The 21,849-nt window shown below is 42.7% G+C and overlaps 2 protein-coding genes across 3 annotated transcripts in view; both read right to left on the bottom strand.

Moving 5' to 3' along the window:
• LOC123762146 (transmembrane protein 45B) overlaps positions 1-3,466 on the bottom strand; it is a 50,863-nt gene extending 47,397 nt beyond the window's left edge. The window contains exon 1 of one of the 2 annotated variants that reach the window (XM_045748519.2): positions 2,939-3,466. The gene's annotated coding sequence lies outside the window, so the exon portion shown is untranslated. The remainder of the gene's footprint in view (positions 1-2,938) is intronic. The other variant, XM_045748521.2, reaches the window with a different exon arrangement.
• A 6,688-nt stretch (positions 3,467-10,154) lies between these two features.
• LOC123762193 (defense protein l(2)34Fc) lies at positions 10,155-21,849 on the bottom strand. The gene is given in 6 exon segments (XM_045748574.2): positions 10,155-10,332; positions 12,855-12,946; positions 14,316-14,375; positions 14,377-14,447; positions 16,419-16,687; positions 17,626-21,849. Coding segments are annotated over 5 exon segments (474 nt in total). The 5' UTR covers positions 16,609-16,687; positions 17,626-21,849; the 3' UTR covers positions 10,155-10,271.

The raw sequence follows: 21,849 nt of genomic DNA, 5'->3' as shown, positions 1-21,849 counted from the left end.
GACATTCTAGAGGAGGTAGAAAGGGAGACTAAAGTAATCCGAGGCAACAGAAAATGTTGTCGCATCTCTCCAATAACCTTTCCGAAGGTTCAGTAAAAGGGTCTTAGGAAGCAAAACTAAAGAGCAAGATGCCTCGGGGAATAGTAACGAGAGAGAGTGCGTCATTGAGAAGAGGCATGAGGCAGCAGTCCTTCCTCTGTGTCATGCAGAGGACTTGCTGCCTCTTAATAAGGCCATTACAGCCTTGTGTGTCACCAGCGTCGACCCACGCCACCTCAAGTCAACGCAGCAACTCAAGAAAGGTTCTGAGATTTGACACAAGGTTAGTACCCGAAATACATGGCTGGAAAAATGGGAACACAAGGCTGGTACCCAAGCTGTAGGGCTGGGATTTTGAAGCACCAAGTTGGTACCTAAGCTATAGGGCTGGGGCCAGATCCACGAAGCAGTTACGCAAGTACTTACGAACCTGTACATCTTTCCTCAATTATTGACGGCTTAATTTACTTTTATTAAACAGTTTACAAGCATGAAAACTTGCCAATCAACTGTTGTTATGGTTATAAACAGCCTCCTGGTGCTTCGGAGTTTATTAACTGTTTAATAATTGTAAACAAAGCCGCCAAAAATTGAGAAAAGATGTACAAGTTCGTAAGTGAGTGCGTAACTGCTTCGTGAATCTGGCCCCTGGGATTTTGAAGCGCCAGGTTAGTACCTAAGCTATAGGACTGGGATATAGATACACTAGACTAGTCCCCAACACATAAAGTCTCGGATATGGGAGTCAAGCACAAGTTACAGCCCCGCTCCTGTGCCAGCTAAGTCCACTACGGGCTCACCATAGCCCGTGCTACTTGCAACTTTTTTGTTCCGAGTTGTTGAATCTAAAACAGCTGGAATGAAGGGTGGGGATTCACGAAGCATTTACTAGACTCATACATCTTCACAGTACACAGTTACGGCAGGGTATAATCTTTATTTACTAAACAGTTGCTGTGTTTTGAAACTCTACGAGGTCGCACTGCCTATGTTATTGTTATGGGTGACCTCGTAGTGCTTAAGAGTTCGTAAACTGTTTAATAAACACGGACTGTGCTGTTACGACTGAGAAAGGATGCACGGGTTTCGTGCACTTAAGTACTTGATGAATATTATCTCAGGTTATCCCCCAAGATATGGGGCTTGGGATATGGGGGACACGCTATTAGAACTAAATTTCACAATTCTGGGATGTTGACGATACACAGGGGGACATGACCACAGCATATAAAATACTTTGAAAATAAATTTACAAGTCCGAACACAATTTATTTTTAATAGGCGAGACACAAGACGGGTGAAAATAGTGTGGATCGAAGAGGCTTCATAATAGATTAAGAGGCGGGGCCCGGGAGCCGAGACTCGATAAATGCAAGCATTGTTAAGTGCAAACTCAGTGATCACATGTCTCACTGTTCAAGTGTTTAGTGTCAAGTGTGTCACGAGTATAGTGTCAAGTGTGTCACGAGTATAGTGTCAAGTGTGTCAAGAGTAAAGTGTCAAGTGTGTCACCTAGTTGTGTTTGCGGGGGTTGAGTTCTGCTCTTTCGGCCCGCCTCTCAACTGTCAATCACTTAACTGATACTAACTACTAACTAATTTTTTTCTCACACACACACACACACACACACACACACACACACACACACACACACACACACACACACACACACACACACACACACACACACACATAGGAAGCAGCCCGAAACAGCTGTCTAACTCCCAGGTACCTGTTTACTGCTAATTAACAGGGGCATCAGGGTGAAAGAAACTCTGCCCATTATGTGTCTGCCATCACCGGGGATCGAACCCGGACCCTAGAATTACGAGTCCAGAGCTCTGTCCCTCTCAGCTATCAGGCCCCATTTGCTATCAGGCCCCCAAGGCCTGATAGCTATCAGTTATCAGGGCCCGAAGTGTGTCATATGTCACGATTACAGTGTCAAGCGTGTCACGAGTCATAGCTGCAGTGTCAAGCTTGTCACAAGTCATAGCTGGAGTGTCAAGTGTGTCACAAGTCATAGCTGCAGTGTCAAGCGTGTCACAAGTCATAACTGGAGTGTCAAGCGTGTCACAAGTCATAGCTGCAGTGTCAAGCATGTGTCACAAGTCATAGCTGGAGTGTCAAGTGTGTCACAAGTCATAGCTGGAGTGTCAAGCGTGTCACAAGTCATAGCTGCAGTGTCAAGCTTGTGTCACAAGTCATAGCTGCAGTGTCAAGCGTGTCACAAGTCATAGCTGCAGTGTCAAGCTTGTGTCACAAGTCATAGCTGCAGTGTCAAGCATGTGTCACAAGTCATAGCTGCAGTGTCAAGCATGTGTCACAAGTCATAGCTACAGTGTCAAGCGTGTGTCACAAGTCATAGCTGGAGTGTCAAGCGTGTCACAAGTCATAGCTGCAGTGTCAAGCATGTGTCACAAGTCATGGCTGGAGTGTCAAGTGTGTCACAAGTCATAGCTGCAGTGTCAAGCTGTGTCACAAGTCATAGCTGCAGTGTCAAGCTTGTGTCACAAGTCATAGCTGGAGTGTCAAGTGTGTCACAAGTCATAGCTGCAGTGTCAAGCATGTGTCACAAGTCATAGCTGGAGTGTCAAGCGTGTCACAAGTCATAGCTGCAGTGTCAAGCTTGTGTCACAAGTCATAGCTGCAGTGTCAAGCTTGTGTCACAAGTCATAGCTGCAGTGTCAAGCGTGTGTCACAAGTCATAGCTGCAGTGTCAAGCGTGTGTCACAAGTCATAGCTGCAGTGTCAAGCTTGTGTCACAAGTCATAGCTACAGTGTCAAGCGTGTGTCACAAGTCATAGCTGCAGTGTCAAGCATGTGTCACAAGTCATACCTGCAGTGTCAAGTGTGTCACAAACACCTGGACAGCTGTGACAGCTCACACCTGGCTTACCTGTGTGTGGCAAGAGGTTGGGCTAGGGAGCCAGACTCGACACACTCCAAGCTAGACACTCGAGGCTGTCTTTGAAGTGCCTTGCCCTGGAAAGGTCGTTTGTGTGGGGGTGGGTGGGGAGGGGGGAGTGTCAGAGTGGCACCCCACACACACACACACACACCTGTTGATCCTGGCACTGACAGTGATCTTCTGGCACTGACTTGAGGCGTAGAAAGCTACTTTCTAAGCTGTTCTTATCTCCAGGGAACACTATTTGTAATATTTAATAAGTGAATGGATAAGCGTGATGGCTAGAGTGGATGGGATCGGGTCGTGTGGGTGTAGGAATAGGCTCGTAGGCGCTGTGAGCGTGCGCGTAGGCACGCGCGACCCCTCGTAGGGCGAGGGGTCGCAAGGAACAAGGGAAGGAGGGCGTAGGTATGGGTCGTATGGACGTGGAAGGGGTTTCCCCAACTTGCGTTGGGAAAGGGAGGGTAGAGTCCGCGCGACCCGTCCCCTAGCTAATGGAGTGTGGCACTAGAGGAGGCCAGGCACTCTGGTGCCTCTACCCCTCCTCCTCCTCCCCTCTCCCCCTCTCTCACTCCTCCTGTCGACTGCGCCACTCACCTTGCCTCATCAGGTCATTCTTTACATCTTAGAGGCGTTTACAAAAATTTTCTCTGAATGCTCTTCATTTCCTTATACGGGGCAGTGACCCCCCCCCCCCTCCCTACACACATATATTGTGGGTATATATATACACACACTAGCTGGGATACCCAGCGGGCGACAAAGTCTCTATGTCTCCGCCTTTCTGTCTTTGTCTCTGCCTGTCTGACTGACTCTGTCTCTCTGCCTCTTTCTCTGTCTCTGTTTCTTAGTGAAGCCCTGGGCATGTTTGGGGCTCTTTGCAGAGTCTCTATCTCTGTCTCTGTGTCTGTGTCTCTTAGTGAGGGCCTGGGCATGTTTGGGGCTCTTTGCAGAGCCTCTATCTCTGTCTCTGTGTCTCTCTGTCTCTCAGTGAGACCTTGGACGCGTTCAGGACTCATCTGTCTGTCCAGTTGTTTGTGTATGGAAGATGAGAACCTCTACGTCTCAGTAAAAGAATCGTCGTTAAAATGTTTTTGTTCTGTTAAGAGAAACTAGGATGAGTATAATTGTTTTCCAATTTTAATGATATCAGTGTATAATGTTTTACAATATTCTTTAAAAAAACACTACTTCCGTTGCTGTGTTTATGCAAATCTCCTCTAAATTCTGACAGTCAGCAATGCGCTGTCTCATTGACTTCTGTCAAAATTCGGTTCCTTTCTTAATTTTGACAGCGGGAGCTTGCTATATTGGCTAGAAGCGGCTCTGAGCATCTTAGAAAATAATGTTAGCCGGGGGCAATTTTAGGCACAAAAGTGAGGAATGTACAGAGCATGTGGCTTTTCATATTCTCTGTTCTTCCACGGGAAACATCTCCCGTCACACAGGGTGCAGTCGCACCTCCACAGATCTCCAGTATCATCTATTGATTCTGGTGATGGCTGAAAAGGGCCACCACTTACGGGCTATTCATGCCCGTGCCACCTTTTGGGTGGCTTAATCTTTATCAATCAATCAATCTGTTCTTCACATTGAATAGGCAGCATTACCAAGCCTTGCCTCACAGTGAATTTGTTTACCAAGTCCGAGACGGGACTTTCAGGGCTGGTACTTCATCAACGGACTTTCCATCCTCACTGCCATATTACGGGCTATTCAGGCCCGTGCCACCTCTTGGGTGCCTACATTTCCATCAATCAATCAATCAATCTCACTACCTCAACCCCCAGTGCCCCTTTGCCTGTGGCTGTCGATGCTTCGTTTTCTTGTGTTCATTTTTAATCATATATAACTTTGTTCATATATTAATGTATATATTTAATATGGAGCATATTAGGATGAGAAAGGAAACCGAGAGGTATGGGTGATTGGAACCCTGCCCCCACTAAGGGGGGAGAGGGGTAACATGTCACATAATGCTCCCGGACGCAGGTTCGAATCCTCGTCACGGCCCTTGTGGATTTGTTCATGTCACAGGTTATTACCGGCAAAGCATTATAGTTACAAAGATCAGTGCATAACGCTTTACATTATAGTAACAAAAACAAATTATGCAAAAATAATTCAAAGCCAGTTAATATGTTATTCCAAAATTCGCCGCGGGGGTCCCAGAGGCACCGTGTCAAATGGCACTCGTTTCACATATGCCAACCCAGACCCAATGCCTTTAACCAATAACATCTGGACTCCAACATCTGAGAGACAGACAGACAGGCTTGCAGACATTTTAATTTATAGATATAGATTTAAAAAACAATAAAGAACATCGGTTATAATGTGAGGTAAATGAATAATCGATTTTCCTTCGTTATTCATGATAGACAGGACTGTTTTACATACATTTCTCGTACGTTGACATTCGGATATTTCTTTTATTACAAGTAGTTTATACACTCACCAAATGGATTTTTTTCTTAAGAAAACAGGCTAAGTTCTAACATAAATAAACCTAGGATAGTTGATGGCAATACCCGGAAACGAGAATAATGAAAATTTGAAAAGCTTCGTGTTATGTGAAGAGTTTTATAATAGCGAATTCCTTGGCTACAGGTTTTTTTTTACACTAATGGTGTAAGCATTTGAATGAATTCACGAATGTTTTATACATGAACTTTCACAGTATATCCTGTTTCACATAATAGAATTTTGTGACCGATCGACAGATCAGATTGCATGGTTTGTGAATTGTTCGAAAGCCTCTGGCATTGTACCTCCACTGGAGGTTACCTGGCGCATAAATTGTAGAAACATGCACCAGTGAAAGCAAAGGTAATCAAGTTCAAGTATGTTTACTGAGACAAGAAAGAAATACATCTCAAAGGGATAGAGTAGCTTAGGCTATTTCTACCCCCCCCCCCCAAGCAAAGGTATTTCAACCAATAACACAGTGCCTAAGCAACATAAAAAACTGAGTCACAATGAGAGGGGAGACTTTAGTGTCTCTGAATGTTTCCACCTGGGTTATAATAGAGTTGGTGGCAGGACGACCTTCTGATCTATGTAAATGATCTTCCCGGTGGGATATACACCTCTCTTTCTACGATTTCTTATGCAAAAATTATGAGGAGGATGTGTGTGGGGGGAAGACTGCAAGAAAGTACAGGATATCTTCTTGGAGTTATCTTGAGATGATTTCGGGGCTTAGCGTCCCCGCGGCCCGGTTCTCGACCAGGCCTCCTTTTTGTTACAACACCCCCCCCCCCCAGGAAGCAGCCCGTAGCAGCTGTCTAACTCCCAGGTACCTATTTACTATTAGGTAACAGGGGCATCAGGGTTAATGAAACTGCCCATTTGTTTCCGCCTCCACCGGGGATCGAACCCGGAATCTTAGGACTACGAATCAGAAGCGCTGTCCACTCAGCTGTCAGGTCCCTGTGGATGACCTATACAAACTGAGAGAATGGTTCAACAAGTGGCTACTGGAGTTTAACTCAGGCATATGCAACATCATGAAGTTAGGTGCTGGCTGCATTATCCAACCTGCCCTTAGGGAGATCTGCTCAAGGGAATGGATTGGGGAGAACTATAATTTATGCTCTTGTCTACTTTCTATCCATGGTTGGGTTAGGTTAAGGATACTTTAGGTTAGAGATTTGGTTAGATTAGGTCATGTTTCATTACATTTGGTTAAGGTAATATGATGTATTATTGGCGATAATGTGAAATATAGAAATCGAAAACTATTTCAGCATGCCCTTGAATTCCGTTTACATAAAACCAAATTCCTCCAAGAAAACGTTTTCTGCATACACTTTTTACTTTTTAAACCAACAATTTCTGCTACATTAAAGTTATAACTTGAGAATAATCTCTGTTTACGACAAAGGTTCATTTCCTACTTTCATGTAGACCATTACTGGAACCGTAATATGCTTTCAGACCATCACACATTTCTAGATAAATATGTAGGTGGTTTGAAGAGGGAGGGGTGGGGTATTTTCTCATGGTAATGGATTTACTGTGAGGACGGGCTGTGGCTTCTTCAGGCGTTAAACCCCTTTAACGGGTCACAAAGTCAACATTTCCTCGTAAATACAGGATGGATAATGCGTAAAATGCAATTGGCTAATTGCAGTGCGTTGTTAGTGCCAATTTATTAATTTCCTAAAGTGCGTCTGATCATCGATTTTCTCGCACGTTTAAATAATGTATTTAACGATTCGTTGCCACATTACTTATAATTAGGCGATACAAATTAACTAATTAGTTGGGTTATATTTATCACCTGACTCGAACGCTCGTCCATGTAGCCTAGGATTACCGCGTTTCAAATTTTATTTCAAGCCCGAATTTTAAAAATTATACCATACCGACGGACATTAGAAATGTGGAACGAGAGGGGAGACTCTTGCGTATGATGTTGGTTTATGGCAAACGGTCGACGATCGTCATTTGTTATATAGCAGACATTCCTGGTTGCCGTGGCGACGCGTCAACAAACAGAGAAGGGGAAGGGGTGGCAAACAACACCAGCTGATTGAACCATTTGTTGCTTCCGCCTCTCTTGCTCTCCTACGTCAAGTGATGCCTATTTTGACTATTACTATTTTTGCCTTTTTTTTTTTTAGATATATACAAGAGTTGTTACATTCTTGTACAGCCACTAGTACGCGTAGCGTTTCTGGCAGGTCCCTGGAATACGATCCCCTGCCGCGAAGAATCGTTAATTTTTGGTTTGTTACATTTGACGGTATGTCTACAAGTACTTTATTTGCAGTAACTAACCCAATCTGACCTAACTAAACCTTACCAAATCTAGGTTAAAACCTAACCTAACCTTCCAACCTAACATAGCCTATCCTAACTAATCCTAACTTAACGTAACTTAATTTGCATAAAAACTCAAGGAGAGTGCGGTTAACTGCATTAAACAAGTCAGGAATGTTTCTGGAGGCCGTAGACCTCCCACAACTGTAATTTTTCTGGGGGTTGACCCCGACGATTGTGATATTTCTGGAGGTTGACCTCCTATAACTGTGATGTTTAAGGGGGGATTGACCCCCCGACTATTGTATTATTTTTGGGGGTTGACCCCGACGATTGTGATGTTTCTGGAGGTTGACCTCCAACAATTGCGAGTTTTCTGGATTCTGGACTCAGTACTGGCTGATGGGATCCCAAAAACGTATGAGGATAAAATAGATTGAAAACTGCAAGGAGCTACACTATGACCGGGATAAAATATAAGAATGTTCCATCAAGTGGCTACTAGGGTTTATCTCAAACAAGTGCAATGTCACGAAACTCGGTGCAGAGGACAGGAGAGCCGGACACAGGATACCACATGGGAGAGAAAATTCTTTTGGAACCGGACAGAGGTTATCTTGAGTTATCTTGAGGTTATCTTGAGATGATTTCGGGGCTTTTCAGTGTCCCCGCGGCCCGGTCCTCGACCAGGCCTCCACCCCCAGGAAGCAGCCCGTGACAGCTGACTAACACCAGGTACCTATTTTACTGCTAGGTAACAGGGGCATAGGGTGAAAGAAACTTTGCCCATTGTTTCTCGCCGGCGCCTGGGATCGAAACCAGGACCACAGTATCACAAGTCCAGTGTGCTGTCCGCTCGGCCGACCGGCTCCTGCAGAGACGTGGAGAAGAATACCGGCTGCATATGCAAGGATGGGCAATAGGAGAACTGATTTACATTCAAGAGCTTTTATTCCACATATGTTATACCAATTCTGTAATATGTAGTACAAGCTTGAAACCTTTATCTTGGTAATAAAGTGAAGTGGCACAGGCAGACTACACAGCTTTATATCTTCCAACTGCCATTGGTAATTCGCCTGTTACCAGTGCCCTATCATACACGATGGAGAGTGGCAAGCATAGTGCCTCTGCCTCTCCTTTTAGCACCCAGAGTGAGATTCCATCTGAACCAACAACAGTCTTTATCACATCTAGTTCCAGCAGATGCTTCCTTACCTCCCCACTGCTGCTCTCAGAATCCTTTAGTTGGCCCTGGTGTAATGACCCCCCACTCCGCCGCCGTTCTCTTAGGTTAAGAATTTCCTTGCTCAATTCAAATTCAAATTCAGACCTATTGTGAAGACCCGGAATCTCTTGTTGAGCTCCTCGCACACCTCATTATCATTCTCAGCGGTAAACAGTGATAACGGAATCGTTAGTACACCATTTTATTAATAAGCGATGTACAATGCTAAGAAATGGAGATCTATGTGAATATGTTAGTTATACCTCTCCTTATAATTTCTATTATATAAATAATTCGATCTGACGTGTTATCCAATGTTAAAATATCTTAAAACGTGCAATTCAAATAATTTATCAACAGGGATATATATATATATACACCGAGAGGTTGACTCGTTCCTCGGTGTATATATACACTGCGAGTATACTTTAAATTAATCCTGGACTACCTCCAGGACTAAAGTATATTTGCTGGTTGATCAGTAGTTTACTGTGGTGGCCTTTATAATCCTCCAGAGGGTGATAGGCCTTAGGCCCAACACCGACCAAAATTCTTCAACATGTAAACTGGGAGATAAACCAGAGTTTACATTAGTCCTGCCCTATGTTCAGGTCTAAAGTATACTTGCTGGTTGGTCAATATATCAGCAAATTGTACTGATAATTAAAGAGCTTGTATTAAAGTTGCAAATTCTGTGTTTAATAGACTTCTGTGTAAAGTCTGTGTTAATAGGCTTTAATAATTCTGTGTCCACCTTGAATACATGAAAATATTGGTTTACTGTTGGGCTTAAGGCTTATCAAACGCTGGAGGGTTATTAAGGCCAGCACACTAACTTATAGTGACCAACCAGCAAGTTTAGTTTTATTCAGAAAATATTCCACGACTAGAGTAAAATTTCAATATATGTACAGGCGTCCTGTCCCCGACAGCGGAAATTAAACTCTGTTTTCTTTAACAATAAAAACTATATTTTGGAATTCTCATAGCAGTTGGTTGTGGTGTCAATTGAGTGTCCTCTATACAGTGAATATATATATATATATATATATATATATATATATATATATATATATATATATATATATATATATATATATATATATATATATATATATATCAATGCCACAATTTTTGAGATTTAAAATTACATTTCAATTGCCTATATTTTTCAGACAAATTCTACACTGAATAAACAAATGGTATATATATAGATTAACAACACTTTATTTAATGACAAATTATATATATATTGATCGCCGTCAAAGGAGTGATAATCATACAATATATAGCATAGGAAAAACAAAATAGATGATCAGCTTAGAGTCACGGTATTGGATTTAATGTTGAATCCAAAACACCTTCTGAGTACTGTACCACAGTTGCCCTGGAACAAAACATGGATCAATTACATATTTTAGTGAGGCTAGCCCCTTGCATCTGTCCTGCTGACAGGCAGCTATTCTCTCTTATAACCATAGATGCATTTATATTCAAATGTCCATAATCTAAACTTAGAGTTCAACTTATATACACGTTATATGAATGTTTAGTTTACAAATATGAACATATTTAAAAGTTTTCTTATACAAAGAGGGAGACATCATGGAACTGAATCCCCAGAATTCATTTGGCTAAGCAAGTTACAGTCTTGATAAGCTAGTTACCTAATTGAATACAGTATGTCTACAGTCTTGCCATAATAGTACTAAGGGTCAACCTGTCTTCTCTAGACATATGACCGAACCTAACCTACCCTACCTAACCTATCTTAACCTAACTTAAACTAGCATAACTAAGTCAATAATTTATGTTCTTATTAAAAACCTACTTGAAAAAAAAATCCTGAAACCTACCCAACCTAGAATGGGTAGGTTTCATTAGCAACATAAATAGAAAACCTTTTCCGGCGTGTCCAAATTCAATAATACAAAAAAGTATTTTGGTCCATTACGTTCATACCTGTACGATCGGCCACATTGTTCACTACAAGTATTTTCATTTTGAGAAGATGGGCGTCAAAATAGAGAGAAGCCTCACGACAGCCATTAGGCTCTCGAAAATAATTCAAGGCCTTTTATTTTTAACTAGCATTATCAAGCATATTGCATGATACTAGATTATATCTAGTAGTTTGAGTGTAGGCAAACCCTCATTCATTGTTCAAAAATAAATAAAGAAAGAAAATGGGTTAGGAAAATACCCACCAGAGAGCATTATTTGTCATTTTCATTATTGAAGCTAGTTTTTGTTTTGTTGGACAAAAATAAATATATTTTTATAAATAAATATATTTATATATAGACTTTCCTATGATATTGTTAGCCATAAGAAGCTAAGGAGCTAAAATCAGTGAGCCAATTTAAAATAGCAAACACGTGTTTTATCCCTACCAAAAAGTCAAATTATAAACTGATATTGAATGCAGTTAAATACTAAAATATGTATAACGCACATCATTATAAGCTCTTTTAAACACCTTTAAGTTTGAGATGAATTTTAAATTTGAAACAAAAGAACAACATCCTCCAGATGTTTAGCCTGTGATCCTATATCTCTTTTTCTTCATTAAAAAGGGGGGCCGGGAAACGAAAAAATATTAGAATTATGTGAAAATTACTTATAAATGTTAAACAAATCTCCAACTTATTGGCTTCAGCGTCGTGAAAGTTTCATTCCAATATTTTCAGAAATGGATTTCAGACGATTTTGTTGTTGTTTTTAAAGAACGTTTTGTTGATAAGGAGAACAGCTCCTAATAACTGGAACTGAGGGATAATGCAGTAATAAAAAGATGCAAGCACCTGTCCGACGCAGAAAGAAGAATAGTAGTAAGAAGTGTCCACAAAGTGGACATGTAGCTGCTTTTATGGCATTGCTGAGTAATACATAACACAACTAATAACGAGTATGTTATTATGCTCTATTTTGTTATATATCATATAAATACATTGCCCAATGTTGATATATGTTACTTTTATCAATGTCCTAAAAATATTTTTTGGGGGGTAATTTTTTTTTGGCCGGATTTGTTCAAAGATTTCAAACTCTATTTGCTTTGTCTCTTTAGGTTGTTTTGATGATTACGGACCAGATTAGGGCTTTATCACTTATATAAAATCTACATATAGATCCCCCATAAATCTTTATATTTAATCCTATATTTCGTTTGTTTGGGGGGGGTATTTTTTCTTGACCTCATTTAAACACATATTGACCTACAACTTTCACATATTCGAGTACAAATGCCAAACAATGTTTATAAAAACATACAAGTAAATTAATGAGTTAAAACTACCTTATTCATTGTCGATAACTTCAACTTCAATTATATCCATAACTAGAATTTAAACTTCGACCCAGCTTCAAAAATCCAGTTTCTGACCGATTCTCACAATTTTTACATATAGTGTGCACAGCTGTCTGTTCTACAATCCTACAGATTGAATTTCTCATAAACCCTAAAAGTTTGGAGTTATACTTTTTTATATAAATTTGGCGCATACTCAAATGGCATATTCACGATTTATTTTACAGTAAACTATACTGAAAACCTATATTCTAAATCAATGAAAATGAAGATCATATTCTATTCTGAGAGAATAATAACACCAAATGAACAATTGGTGATATTTTATATTTTTGAAGCTGATTTGAAAATCTGAAATTTTTAATATGCAATTTTATCATTATTTTTTATTTTCTTGATTTTAAAGTTACGTTGGTGATCATTTAGACAAAGTTGGAGCATTTGCCTAGTAAAGTATGTACACAAAATTGGAAAGCGTGTGAGCAAGTTTGAGAAACTGTCGAGTTCCCGCCCCCTCTCTGAAAAGTTCTTTGATGAAGAAAGTTCTACACTGTCCATTGTGTTAGTAAACTGTGGATATTTGTAGATAAGATACTCACAAGAAGATAACAGAGCCGGTGTATCCTGGAGGAGGAACCCATGTCAGTGTCACTGATCGCTTAGGGTCCGGATTTGCGTGGTGAGCTCCCGACTGAAAAATGAACTCATCAAAATCAGAAAGTTCATGTATGAACAAAGGAACATTTATATTTTGTATGAGTCCTTTGTATGAACAAAGGAGCATTTCAACAAAAGGAACAATATATAAGAAATATTGCTGAAACAATCATGGACATCTTCATGCGAAAACTAGATAGTTTTCTTCAAGAAGTGCCGGACCAACCAGGCTGTGGGCCGCTCCAAGCAACAGCCTATTGAACCAAGCTCTTACAAGTCAAGCCTGGCCTCGGGCCGGGCTTGTGGAGTAGAAAAACTCCCAGAACCCCATAAAGCAGGTATTTATATTGTGAGCTAATATAATTCGGAATTGAAAGATATGCACAATCGGTTCACAAACCGAACTGTACCGGATTCGATTCCCAGGTTGGTTACGAGTAGTCGTTTGGCTACTTTTCCTTTGTACCTCTGTGCACGGAGCAGTATATAGGTACCCGGGAATTAGGCAACTGTTGTGGATTGCTTCCTGTGAAAGGTTAGTCGTTGCCCCAGGTCCTAAGATGACCTCGATAAGCCCTTCTAGTTCCCCGCAATGAAAAAGGAAACCTTAATGCTTTGGAAAGTTGAAGTATCTTAAAGTTCAAAATAACATATGTGCATGTAGAGTATTCTTAACTTCAATAACTTTAGGAAACTACGCGAATAAAGTTTTGTTCCAACATAATGATCCTTGATATAGTAGCCTAAAGTCAATGTTTTTGATAACATTGCCCGTTGTTAAGACAATTTGTGACATAAGTGATAATATCATCTGGATATTTTGCAACATACCTTGAAACTAAAGATATAAGAATGTCATTGACTACAACTTAAATTGTAGTCAGTGACATTCTTAATGACTTAGAATGACATTCTTAATGACTAATGACATTCAAGAATGACTTAGCCAGTTGACAACCAACTGGCTAAATATAGGGTTGGTTGAGTTATAAGCTATTCAAGACCATGACACCATGATAGGATATGCTGCATTTATCCAAGGAAAAAAAAACATACAATTGAAAGGATTGTAATCCCTAGAAGGCAAGCCTAGAGAAGCGAGGATGTGTTAACATTGAATTAACATTCATTTAATGTTACTTGAAGATATTTTGAACCACCACAGTCAGTAGCCATCACAATATCACAATCAGCACCCACCACAATCCACGAGAGACATCTCCCGTCACGCAGGGTGTAGTCGCACCTCCACCTCCACAGATCTCCAGTATCAGCTCTTGATACTGGTAATGGCTCCAAACGGCCACCACTTACGGGCTATTCATGCCCGTGCCACCTTCTGGGTGGCTTAATCTTCATCAATCAATCAATCACCACAATCACCACACCACCACAGTACTCACCGCCTGACCGTCACAGTCAATAGTCTTGGGAGCTCTAGTGAAAGAGCCGAGGGAACTGCCTAGAGGAGCTGTCGAAGGCTCTAACGAAGAACCCCTTAAACTTGGCGCCGGAGCCCAACCCTTCAAGCTGGACTGTAATAACAGCATCATCAGTATCCCGAACATCACGATGAAGGCGAAACGCTATTCAACTTGATGCTTTTTTGTTGTAATAGAAATTGAAATGGTTTATATTCATAGATGTCTGGTTTGTTTATAGTTAGGATGACACAAATTTAAAGTGAATTGTTTACCTAAGAGAGAGTTATAATAATAGTGTAATAGCCTATCAAGGCAGTTAACTAGCCTAGCCAAATGCGTTTTGGGCCTCTGTAATCTTAATATATTAATAATATAGCCTCTATAATGTGTATTTCTTGGTATGTATAAGGAGAGGAATTTCTTGGTATATGTATAAGGAGATACATATACCTAGAAAGTGTCTCGGCGTCTATAACGAGAAGTATATTTTTGGTGAGTATGCATGAAAGGTGAGCTTTTTAATGAGTATATACACCGAGAAGTATAATGATACATATAATATACACCGTCGACCTGTTTTAGTGAGTATATGCCGAGAGGTATACTTTTTAGTGAGTTTACAATTGAGAGATGTACACTCAAGCTAAAATCATGGTGAAATTAAGGAAGACAGAAGCACGAAATGGTAGGGATCTAAAACCTGTACTAATGTGAACATTGTAACGTCATAGTGACGTCACACACACACACACACACACACACACACACACACACACACACACACACACACACACACACACACACACACACACACACACACACACACACACACACACACACAAAAAAAAAAAAAAAAACACGACATTTTGTCTCTTATTTCTGTTAGGTGAAGTTCGGTCAGGTTAGGTTGGGTTAACTTAGGTAAGATTAGGCTAGGTAGGGTTAGGTAAGTTTTTTTTTTTTATCGATGACGTAAAAGGATACATACTTTTCTCAGGTCTTAGACCCTACTAGAAACTGAAAACGGGAGAATGGAGAAGAAAAACAAATTGTGTGGAGGAGAGAGAGAGAGAGAGAGCGAGAGTCACAAACAAGTGGAACAGTACGGGATAGACGGTACACAGCGCGTTTGGACGGTAATGGTGAAAGCCAAGCGTGGTCAGGGTTTAAGTGGACTAGTGGCCTTCACTCCCGAGTTACACCATAATGGTCGGAGTTTCACAACTTGGTCACTGGAAGCAAGATATCGCGGACGCAGAAAAACAAGATTCGTATTTATAGAACCAGTCTGACTGGTTCTATAAATACCAAATAGTATATTTAACACCCTGAACGACACAGGAGTAATGTTTAGGTTCGTTATCGCATAACCAATACAGTTACAGGGACTTGTGTTCAGACAATCGTGGCAGGCTAAACGGTGGTAGTTTAGATGGTTGTTTGAATGCATAATTACGAGGTAACCACTCTTAAAATTGAGTATATAGTGAGTTTGTTCACTATGAGGAACAACTGCTATTCAGGAATGATTGTACTGGTTTGGGAGTCCTTTATTAACGCTGTAATCGCCAGTAAATGCAGGTAAAAGCTGACCGGGACATCTCAAGAAAATAAGATGATTCCCTTGACTCATTCTTTAAGGATGAGAATAAATTACATAGACTCATTCTTTAAGGATGAGTATGGATTCACTAGATTACCACCTCCGCCTCGATCTGAGAGGGATAGAAATTTAAGAAATATTTTACTTGAATTCTGTAATGTAAACTAGTAATTAAACCCAAGTGTTTCTGGTGATTAAGCCCAAGTGTTTGTTAACGGGGATTTCTAGCAACGCTTTCGTAATGTTGAGGTGGTCTGAAGACAGCAGACCAAGTGGGCAAGACCATGCAGAGACTCCAGGTCTGAAAACTTACATATCAACCCGGGTTCGAAACCCTGGCAAGCGAAAAACAGATGGACACGCACCAATTAACTGTTTGCACCTGTTCACCCAGTAGGTGAAATTAATAATTAAAATCTACCTGGTCATTGGCCTAGAAATAACACACACCTTTGACTTAAAATAAGAGATATACCTACCGGTGACTTGAGGGCCAGTCGCCAGGGCATTGCTTTGTGCGCTGAGGGTATATGGGGGCCGCGACGTCTGGGCACCTGCCCCATGCCCTTCTGGTATCATGCTCTTGCAGGCCTCCAGGGGCACGTGGTCACTCATCCCTGCCGCAGTGGTCACCATACACGCCATCATCACCATCATCACCACCATCATGACCTCTCTAACACACACACACGCCCGCCAAACTCAACACTTTTTCAATTTGGTTTAGTTTGCCTTGAAAACAAAAATGCTGGAATATAAAATGCTGGAATAGAAATTTCATCAAAAGAGCACCAACAAGGCAAATATAACATGACGTAAGGTTGGATTGTGTTCCTTAACGTTCCCTTACGCTGTCAGCACAGTCGGCGCCACAGGCCAACGGCGGTACGGAAGCGTTTGGGCATTGTTTCCTTTCATCTAATGCTTCTCTTCATCTAGCAGCAAATAGTTACCAGGGAGTTAGGTAACTGTTGTGGCGTAGCATCCTTGGGGTAAGGTTAGTGGTTAACTCTTAGGAGAGGATTTGGGTAAGGCCTTATACTTTACCCAACAACACGAACACGAAGCTTTTAAACATCAGGTTTACCCGAGTTTACCTGAGAGCTACTAACTCTACAGTGGCCTCGACGAGGACAGGAAGCCGGCGGCTTGTCGAGGGTCCCCCCCCCCACATCCCCCATAAAGGTTTTAACATCAGCCACCACATGACTGGAAACTATGGTCAGAAATCTGTAGACGAGCAATTAGGTTTGGTCTGAAAATTCGACAGATTTTGATCTTGAAAAGCAAAGGGAAGTATACGGAGAGAGGGCTAAGCCACTATGATCATATAAAGGGATACAAGACAGACTAAGAGCTGAGGAAGGTAAAATATTAATGGGGAGAAAGTTGTAAACCAATAACTCGGTATCCCTTTAAAAAATATATATTCTGTAGGAATGGGGAGGGAAGAAAGTGCTTCGTTTTATTTTTCGTAGGCCTTATAGGCACGTACTTTATAAGGCTTAATGGATATTTTATAAGTTACAAGCTACTGAAGCCCTAATAACGCAGTATGGTCGATATATAATTAAAAATTATATAAACAATATAGATATGATTTTGCGTTACTTTGACCTTATTTTTCAACAAATACAAAAATTTGTCTTTTAAATAAACGCGTGTATGTCCGTTAATATACAGCACCTGTATAGATTTTGGCAAACGTCAGTGCACCGCTGTTGTTGAAATTACAATGAAACGCTCCCGCACAGTCCTCCATGTTTATATACGCGACCCAATGCCCTACTCGGCTTACCTTGAGGCTCGTTTCTGATTGGTCGGTGGGCCGAGGAGACGCGCTAGTGGTGAAAGGCCGAGACGAGACTCCCACGAGTCACCGAGAATGGGTTACAATTGCATTTAGAAGAAAGGTTTCTCACCTGTCTATCTGTTGACTACATAACAGAGATGGGACCGGCCATCGTGGCTATACCGTTGGTCCTCTTACTGTTTGTTTGTGTGATGTTTGTTTGCCTGTTTGCTCTCTTACTGTTTGTTAGTCTTGTTTGTTTATTCTTGCGGTTTGTCGTCTTGTTTGTTCTTTGCTGTTTATTCTCGTACTGTTTGTCCTGCTGAGCAGGACGGCTCATCAACACAGCCTAGCATCACAACCTATCAACACAGCCTAGCATCACAACCTATCAACACAGCCTAGCATCACAACCCATCAACACAGCCTAGCATCACAACCCATCAACACAGCCTAGCATCACAACCTATCAACACCGCCTAGCATCACAACCTATCAACACAGCCTAGCATCACAACCCATCAACACAACCTAGCCTCATAACCCATCAACACAGCGCCTAGCCTCACAACCTATCAACACAGCCTAGCATCACAACCTATCAACACAGCCTAGCATCACAACCCATCAACAAGCCTAGCATCACAACCCATCAACACAGTCTAGCATCACAACCCATCAACACAGCGCCTAGCCTCATAACCCATCAACACAGCGCCTAGCCACATAACCCATCAACACAGCGCCTAGCCTCACAACCCATCAACACAGCCTAGCATCACAACCCATCAATTCAGCCTAGCATCACAACCCATCAATTCAGCCTAGCATCACAACCCATCAACACAGCCTAGCATCACAACCCATCAACACAGCCTAGCATCACAACCCATCAATTCAGCCTAGCATCACAACCCATCAACACAGCGCCTAGCCTCACAATCCATCAACACAGCCTAGCATCACAACCCATCAACACAGCGCCTAGCCTCACAACCCATCAACACAGCCTAGCATCACAACCCATCAACACAGCCTAGCCTCATAACCCATCAACACAGCCTAGCATCACAACCCATCAACACAGCCTAGCCTCATAACCCATCAACACAGCGCCTATCCTCACAACCCATCAACACAGCCTAGCCTCATAACCCATCAACACAGCGCCTATCCTCACAACCCATCAACACAGCCTAGCCTCACAACCCATCAACACAGCCTAGCCTCACAACCCATCAACACAGCCTAGCCTCACAACCCATCAACACAGCCTAGCCTCACAACCCATCAACACAGCCTAGCATCACAACCCATCAACACAGCCTAGCCTCATAACCCATCAACACAGCCTAGCCTCACAACCCATCAACACAGCCTAGCCTCACAACCCATCAACACAGCCTAGCCTCACAACCCATCAACACAGCCCAGCAACACCGCAGCTCGCTTCCTCGAGAGTGAAAGTCACATTTGTTAACTTTATATTGAGGCCAGCTCAGCGTCGTTGCACTAACAATATGGATAATGGCAAGTCTGTTGCTACTTGTACAAGTCTCCAAACTTGATACATTAATTGTAAGTGACTCCTTATCATTCCTTAAATGCTCTCAACTCTTTAAGAGTTGAGAGCATAGGTTTTTAATTGATGGGCCTCAACTCAACTTTGTGTCATGTGGCCAATGTGTTCCCCCTAGTTCACTTCATCCCCAAGAGCAGTTTTCTTAATGTCCATGGATACTGTCACTCATCCCTAATTGATTTTTAATGGATTTCTAATGCGCGCTGCTCCGTCTCGTGTCTTGGATCTCCCTTGTATTTGTTAATGCCGCCGAGACCAATTTATCCTTCAGGGACTTATTTCGCTTCCAGGCTAGCATGGGTGGGCTCTTAGGAAACTTCCTCCATGAAGGGTGATCTCCAAACTTCTGTTCCAGCCAGGTCCAGAGTCGTTTCATCACTTGCTTCATGGGTTTCTCGAAGCCATCAAAGTAGGTTGTCACCAAGATGTCTCTGTCTTGGTGTCTCTTTCCGGTGTGTTGGAATAGTTCCTCCCGTATCTTTTGTTCCAGCTTCCTCGCTGCTTTGTTGAGCACTTCCTCAGGATAATCCCTGTTCCTGAAAAAGGTCCACAGGTCCTCAAGTTGTTCCCCCAGGGAGTGGGGGCATGTGTTGATTCTCTTCAGTCTCAGGCCCAAGGAGTAGGGGAGCGAATTCTTAAGTGGTTGTGGATGGCTGGAGTGGTACTGCAAGTATGTATGGAGATTTGTCGGCTTGTAGAAAGCCTTCGTCTCCAATTGTCGTGTTGCTGGGTTTATGTAGACGGTCGTGTCCAGAAAGTTTAGCTCTGTTTCACTCCTGTCTATCGTAAAACTCAGGTTCTGGTGTACTGAATTTGCCTATGAATAGAACACGTCCAGGTTCCCTGGTGGTCCCAGCATTATACCGAATATGTCGTCGATATATCTGTAATATATCCTTGGTCCTGTTGGTAAGTCTTCTCTCCTAGATTCGAAACCCACGTGAACAAAGATCTCCGCGATGACTACGCTACTCGAGGCTCCTATCGCTGTTCCTTTGATTTGTCTGTAGGTCTTACCTTCAAAGGTCAGGATCGTATCCCGCATCACATGTAGAATGGCTTCTATGCGGAGGTTCTTCGATGGAGGGGTGTAGATTCCTGCTTCTTTCAGGTCCCTGCGGATCCGGTGTACGTTCCTTTCGAAGTAGTCTGTAACCACCGTTGCTGCTTCTCTGTGGGGAATACTTGGATACAGGGATACTATATCTAGGGAGAAGAGAGTTGCACCATCTGGGACAGGGCCCCATTTCTTATTCACTTCGTCTATTTTAACTAAGAAATCCGTTGTATCTACTAACCGTTCGTCCAGGAGTCTGAGTAGAAGGTTCAGTAGTGCTGTACAGAGTCTGTCGATTGGGCGGGTCGGGGCACTGCAGCCGCTTGGGACTGGGCGGCCGGGCCATGTGCCTGTAATTGGATCTATGCCTTTATGAATTTTCGGGAGGAGGTAGATGTTCGGCAACTTCGAGCGGAAGGCTAAAAAGAAATCCCTGGTTGCTGGTTTCAGGATGCCTCCCCTGCCATTATTCCTGGAAAGAGACAGTACCAGAGACTTACTCCTAGTCTGGGCGTTCCTCAGGGCTGTCTCCCCGTTTGTCACCTGTTGGTATGTCGTCCCGTCCATCAGGGTGTCTATCCATTTCCCTGCAGTAATTTTCTTTTTTCAAGATTACCACTGCCCCTCCTTTGTCCGCTGGTTTAATGACAATGTCCCTTCTTGCTTCTAATCGTCGCAGGGCTGAACGGAGTTCCGGTTGGAGGTTATACGGCCGGCGTTCTTCTACCTGTGCTATAAGAGAGGAAGTCAAGCGGTTCATACAGTCACTTAGGCCATTGAGTTTGAAGGGGGTTTGGGATTTCTGGAGAGGGAGGCTCATATACTCTGCTGAGAGTGAACGGGGACCCCTGTGTGTTCGGGGAGGGGGGGAAGTGTCTAACCTCTGTTCTGTAACTCTTAGTCTCGACCACGTCTCGTTGACCTTGTCCTCCAAGGATCTCATGGCATCATTGACATACTCAATTCTCTTGTGCCGTGGAGGAGGGGGGGTCCCGGGACAAAGGTAAGCCCTTTCCCCAGGAGCTCTCTCTCCTCGTCCGTAATTCGGACCTCGGAGACCACTGTTTGTCTCACCAGTTCCTTCTTTCTTTTCTTCTCCCTCCGCCTCGTGTACCAGCTCCTGTCGCCATTTCTCGACCCGTTCCCTCTTCCTCTTCCCCCTTGAGGACGCTTTCTGGGGGTTCTGTCCCTCTTTCTTGTCCCCTCTGTTTGATCGGGGGGGGGGGGGGCGGCGTCCTGGACCTGCCGTTTCCCGAACCGCGCCTGGCCGGGGTTGAGGCTCGAGGGCGTCCAGTGCTGCGGGGGCGAGATCGCACTTTGGGGAGGGAGGGTTTATGGGTGTGTGATGTGTCTCTGTCTGTAGGTGTTTTGCTTCTGCTTTTTGTCTTCCTACGAGTTGGGGAACCTCTCCTGGGGGATGGGGTCGTGTCCCTCCTACCTGATGGTTTGTCCGGGGAGATACTAACTTTCTTTTTTTTC

This window comes from Procambarus clarkii, chromosome 34 (genome assembly GCF_040958095.1).
Source record: "Procambarus clarkii isolate CNS0578487 chromosome 34, FALCON_Pclarkii_2.0, whole genome shotgun sequence".
Taxonomy (NCBI): domain Eukaryota; kingdom Metazoa; phylum Arthropoda; class Malacostraca; order Decapoda; family Cambaridae; genus Procambarus; species Procambarus clarkii.
This window is presented reverse-complemented; position numbering and strand designations above follow the sequence as displayed.